The sequence below is a fragment of the Cebus imitator genome, unplaced genomic scaffold (assembly GCF_001604975.1).
Source record: "Cebus imitator isolate Cc_AM_T3 unplaced genomic scaffold, Cebus_imitator-1.0 Scaffold32, whole genome shotgun sequence".
Lineage (NCBI taxonomy): Eukaryota > Metazoa > Chordata > Mammalia > Primates > Cebidae > Cebus > Cebus imitator.
In genome coordinates this window covers 10,244,184-10,249,804 of record NW_016107347.1, presented here as the reverse complement: position 1 = coordinate 10,249,804, position 5,621 = coordinate 10,244,184, and the positions used below count along the sequence as shown (strand labels likewise).

The 5,621-nt window shown below is 46.7% G+C and overlaps 1 protein-coding gene and 1 pseudogene across 3 annotated transcripts in view; both read right to left on the bottom strand.

Moving 5' to 3' along the window:
• Positions 1–2,512, bottom strand: part of LOC108301071 — an 8,076-nt pseudogene extending 5,564 nt beyond the window's left edge. The window contains exons 1-2 of the transcript XR_005199368.1: positions 2,411–2,512; positions 1,561–1,690 (exon numbers count right to left, since the gene is read on the bottom strand). The product of XR_005199368.1 is annotated as an adaptin ear-binding coat-associated protein 2-like (transcript). The remainder of the gene's footprint in view (positions 1–1,560; positions 1,691–2,410) is intronic.
• The window catches only part of CGAS (cyclic GMP-AMP synthase), a 35,969-nt gene extending 32,183 nt beyond the window's left edge, over positions 1–3,786 (bottom strand). For both annotated transcript variants that reach the window (XM_017524346.2, XM_017524347.2), the window contains exon 1: positions 2,997–3,786. In XM_017524346.2, the coding sequence (XP_017379835.1) occupies positions 2,997–3,647 (651 nt within the window). In that variant the 5' untranslated portion in view covers positions 3,648–3,786. The remainder of the gene's footprint in view (positions 1–2,996) is intronic.
• Positions 3,787–5,621: the final 1,835 nt, after the last annotated feature.

Below are 5,621 nucleotides of genomic sequence, written 5' to 3'. Positions count from 1 at the left end.
AAAAAAAAAAAAAACATATTTGGAAATGAGACTTTTATGCCAAAATTTTACATAAGAGGATATATACTATGAATGAAACTTCCTTTTAAAATCAAATGACAGAAAGCTCAAGCCCTGTGCATGATTTTGAAGTCTGAGAAAATGTCTAACTGTTGGAGATGGGACTACAAGAGGAAAACATAAATATTTCAGATGTTTCCCATCTTACAAAGTTATCAACCTGTCAAAGCCACTCCCGATGTGCCAGGAAATGATCTGGCATAAACTAATCCTCTAAGTGGTAGAGGTCATAGTGACATTTGTATTATTAACATTTTACACTTCTGCTTTTCCAAGAATAGAAGCAATACGTTTAACAATTATCCCTGCCCCAAATCCTTAAACTCAATATCATAGGCATCAGAATGTAAGCAAATCTGGGATGCTCTCCAACAGATATGCAATAGCACAGCTATGTTATTCTGAAAAATACTGTCTAGATATTTTTTTCTTGTAAAATCTAATGCTCAGTGGTCACACTTTTAACAGCTGGCACTGGATGACATTAATTGCATTTATTATGTCACAGTCCATCTAAGCTTCATTTTAGGTATTTTTAAATATGTTCAAGAGAAAACACCTGCTTCAGGTTTATTTAGGGGTAGTGACCTATAAGGACATCAACTCAATTTTTAAGGTTAGACTATTTTTGGGTTTACTGAATAAAAGGGAACAGGGGAAAAAATTAAATCACAACAAACTTCTTTAGGTCAAAGGTCATATCTCTAGCTGGGATATTTTTAAAAATTAATCTCACCAGCCCATATTCTAAAAGTTAATGCCACTAGTAACAATCAGCAGCAGAAAAAACAAACCTGCTAACAACCAGCCCACTCATTAGCAAAAAAAGCAGTTTAACTCAAATACTTAGACAAAAGTATAACACTACCTAAACCAAACTGCCCCGCAAGAAGAGAAGAAATAATTGCTTCTCTTCTTAATAATCAAAAGAACCTTAGTATTTCTCACAAGGATAACCATGTTCCAACTGCTGAGAGAGTGCTCAGAAGGACTAAAGGTGGAGTGAAGGCAATGCCTAGGGATTAGTATCCCACAAAGTCTTTAAAAACCCAAAGTACCACAAACACTCAACTTGTCTATGAATTAAAGAATAAGATATTGCTGCTGCTTCTTTTTGTATTTTGAAATATGCAATATTTTGTGGGCTGTGCCCTTCAATGTGAAAGCAGGACATTAAATCTGAAATTATATGGCAACTAAATTTTTAGGACCATCTAACTTTAACTGCAAAATTAAACAGATCTATAGTTTCCTTCCTTCAAACCACCTCACAAAAATGAGAGAAAATGATCCAAACATGATTTTTTTTTTAAGTCCTTGAAAGTATTAAAACTCTTAGAGGAAACAAAAGGAAGAAGGAAAAACAAGAACAAGGAGGGAGAAAAGGTTTAAAAGAAAATGTGGGAATCAATGGACTCTTTTATTTGATGACAAGCGAGTGCAAGAAAATTCATTTGTAATTTGTTCAGTTGTCTGTCTTTTGCACATCTGCATTCTGACCAGAAGGGACTTTGAGGTTTTTCTGCAGCACATGGGCATCTGCGGGCTCTATCCTCTTAGAGTAGTTCTTTGTCTCGATAATCTCAAAGCCAAACTTCCTGTAGAAGTCAATTGCCAACTCGTTGCTGACCTGGATAGCAGATAGATGTTGTCAAAAGTACCATCTTTTTCACAGATGTTTAAGACATTATTTAATGCCTGTAATTCTAGCACTTGGGTAGGCCAAGGGGGTATCCTTGATCACCTGAGGTCAGAGTTCAAGACCAGCCTGGCCAACATGGTGAAACCCCATCTTTACTAAAAATACAAAAATTGCTGGGCGCGGTGGCTTACACCTGTAATCTCAGCACTTTGGGAGGCCGACGTAGGTGGATCACCTGAGGTCAGGAGTTCAAGACCAGCCTGGCCATCATGGTGAAACCCCATCTTAAAATAATAATAATAATACAAAAATTAGCCCCCCGTGCTGACAGGCACTTGTAATCGCCTGTCAAAGTAGGTGGCTACTTTGGAGGCTGAGGGAGAATTGCTTGGACCCGGGGGGCGGAGGTTGCAGTGAACTCGAGATCCCGCCACTGTACTGCAGCCTGGGCAAAAAGAGTGAAAGAAAGGGGGGGGGGAGGGAGGGACAGAGGGAGAGAGAGAGAGAGAAAGGGAGAGAGTGAGAAAGAGAGTGAGGGAGGGAGGGAAAGAGGGAGAGAGAGAAAGAGCGGGAGGGAGGGAGGAAACCTGTTGCTGGGCAGGAAACACGCTCCAGTCAGAAACCTGCTTCCAAACTTTCAACTTTCACAGGAATTATTACTTCAGTGACTCAGTCACCCACAAACAAATGGAGCTGTGTAATACACACTTGGAAGCAATTATACGGAATGTGTATCTCGAAAGCATACTTGTTAGTAGGATCTGTAGGGAATATTCTTGTTTGTTTAACATTACACTGTAAGCTTCCCATGATTTCTGCATAAGAAACTGGGGAGAAACAAAATAGCAGGAGAGGAAGAGGGGGAGAGAAACTTAAGATATGTTTTCTATGGAGTAAGAGGTCTTCCTCATAGGAAAATGTCTCCTTGGAATTTTTCACAGACCACTTCAAATTACTCAACTGGATATTTGACCTGGGACCTCAGGTCCACACTATTAAACAGCGCGGTTAACTCGATACATGTCAGCTTGCATGAATGAACCCACACACTTGGACTCCCCCGGTAGCTGTGTTTTCAAATTAGCCAGCAATCAGTGCCTGCTAGTTATCTGCTCGTTGCCTGTGTAGATGAATAAACAAACGGTTTGTCGTTCTACTTAGGACAGGCTACCGAAACACATGCAAGAGTCTAAGTTACTTCGGACGGGAAGTGAGGGGCGCGACCCGGGGGAGGTAGGGACTGCGGACTGCGGGGAGGCAGAAGAGCGGGGCTCGGCGCCGCCGCGTAGCTCACCTTCACGCGCTCATAGTAGCTCCCGGTGCGCAGCAGCTCCACGCCTTTGAACTCGGATTCGCACTGCTGCAGTCTGCGCAGCAGCTGGTCCACCACGCTGTTCACCACCGTGGCCGCGGTGGAGACATCTTCGCGACTGAGCCTTAACTTCTCTAAAACCGCCCGGAGCTTACAGGTCCGCGGCGCCGACTCCCTTCGGCCGAGGATGAGGCCCGAGACGGGCAGGCCGGGGCTGGGCAAGTCCCAGGGCCCGGGCGGGGGTCTGGGCTCCGCAGAGCAGCGCGCCCCCCTCGGGCGGCGAGAACCAGCTCTGGAAAAAGCCGGCTCCGGAGCCGCGGGAGGCTCCCGCCCCACCGCCCCAGCGGCGCTGGTGGCGTCCGAGAGCCGCGCGTCCTTGGCGGGCTGAGGGGCCTTCTTGGGGCGGGCACCCAGCTCGCGGGCTGGCGGCCTCTCCTGGGCGTCCTTCTTCTGCCCGGATGCCGACTCTCTGGCGGGGCCGAACTTTCCCGCGTTGGGCCAGGCGGCTTCGGGGGCAGCCGGAGACTCGTTTGGGTCCGTCGGGGCGCCCCTGGCACTTGGCGCAGAAGCCTCGAGAGTGGTGGCTGTGGCCTCAGAAGCTCTCCGCATGGCCTTTCCGTGCCGAGGCTGCATGGCTGGCGCTTTCTGTTCACCGAAAGAAGAATCAATTTCAGGAAAAGGCCGCGAGAGGAAGAGCCAGCAGTAGCCGTAGGAAACGAAACACTGCTGGCGGGAAGGAACCCCAGGCTGGTAAGTCGCTGGGAGACACGCCCATGCCACGAAGGGGTTGGCCTTTCCTGAAGCTAGAAAGCTGTGGAAGTTTCTCACCCTCCAGGGCAATCCGTGCCCCTGCCTTCAGAAAATGAGGTAGGGTCCGCCGTGGTGACTCACGCCTGTAACCTCAGCATACGGTAGGCAGGCCGAGGCCGGCGGGTGTCTTGAGCTCAGCAGTTTGAGAGCAGCATGGGCAAACCAGCAAGGCCTTGTCTCTCTTATAATAATAATAATACTAATGACAACAACGATAATAATACAATATTTTAATTTTAAAAAGTTGGCTGTGCGCGGTGGCTCACACCTGTAATCCCACCAATCTGGGTGGCTGAGGCGGGTGGATAACCTGAGGTCAGGAGTTCCACACGAGCCTGGCCAACAAGGCAAAACCCCGTCTCTACTAAAAATACAAAAATTAGCCAGGTGTCGTGGGACACGCCTGTAATTCCAGCTACTCAGGAGGCTGAGGTTGGAGAATCACTTGAACCCAGGAGGTGAAGGTTGCAGTGAGCTGAGATCGTGCCACTGCACTCCAGCCTGGGGAACAGAGCAAGGCTCTGTCTCAAAAATAGAATAAAATGAAACAAAAAGTTGACAGAGACGGGGCACAGTAGCTCACTGTAGCTCACCTGTAATCCCAGCACTTTGAAGCCGAGGTGGGTGCATCACTTGAGGTCAAGAGTTCGAGACCAGCCTGACCAAGATGGTGAAACCCCATCTCTACTAAATACACAAAAATTAGCTGGGCATGGTGGCATGTGCCTGTAGTCCCAGCTACTCGGGAGGCTGAGACAGATAACCGCTTGAACCCAGGAGGCAGAGGTTGCAGTGAGCCGAGATCACACCACTGCACTCCAGCCTGGGCAACAGAAGGAGACTCCCTAAAAAAAAAAAGAAAGAGAGAGAGAGAGAAAGGAAAGAAAGAGAATTTTCTCTTTCAATTAAAAATTGTTTTTGTTTAATTTTGTTTTGAGTTAGGGTAGTGAGATCTCTGCTCACTGCAACCTCCACTGCCAAGGCTAAGCAATCCTCCCACCTCGGCATCTGGAGTAGCTGGGACTACAGGTGCCAACACCATGCCCAGCTTTTTGTTGTTGTTAATTTTTTATATAGATGGGGAGGTCTCACTATGTTGGCCAGGCTAGTCTTGAACTAATAGGCTTAAGCAATCCCCCAGCTTCTGCCTTCAAAAGTGTTGGGATTGTGGCATGACCCACTGTGCCCTGCCACGGAAACTTTTTCTTTCTTTCTTTATTTTTTTGGAGATGGAATTTTGCTCTTCTTTTTTTAATTGCATTTTAGGTTTTGGGGTACATATGAAGAACATGCAAGATTGTTGCACAGGTACACACATGGCAGTGTGATTTGCTGCCTTCCTCCCCATCACCTATACCTGGAATTTCTCCCCATGCTCTCTCTCCCCAACTCCCCACCCCACGCTGTCCCTCCCCTATTTCCGCCCCGACAGACTGCAGGGTGTGATGCTCCCCTCCCTGTGTCCATGTATTCTCATTGTTCAGTACCCACCTATGAGTGAGAACAAGCAGTGTTTGATTTTCTGTTCTTGTGTCAATTTGCTGAGAATGATGGTTTCCAGGTTCATCCATGTCCCTACAAAGGACACGAACTCATCGTTTTTTATGGTTGCATAGTATCCCATGGTGTATATGTGCCACATTTTCCCTGTCCAGTCTATCATTGATGGGCATTTGGATTGGTTCCAGGTCTTTGCTATTGTAAACAGTGCTGCAATGAACATTCGTGTGCATGTGTCCTTAGAGTAGAACGATTTCTAATCCTTTGGATATATACCTAGTAATGGGATTGCTGGAT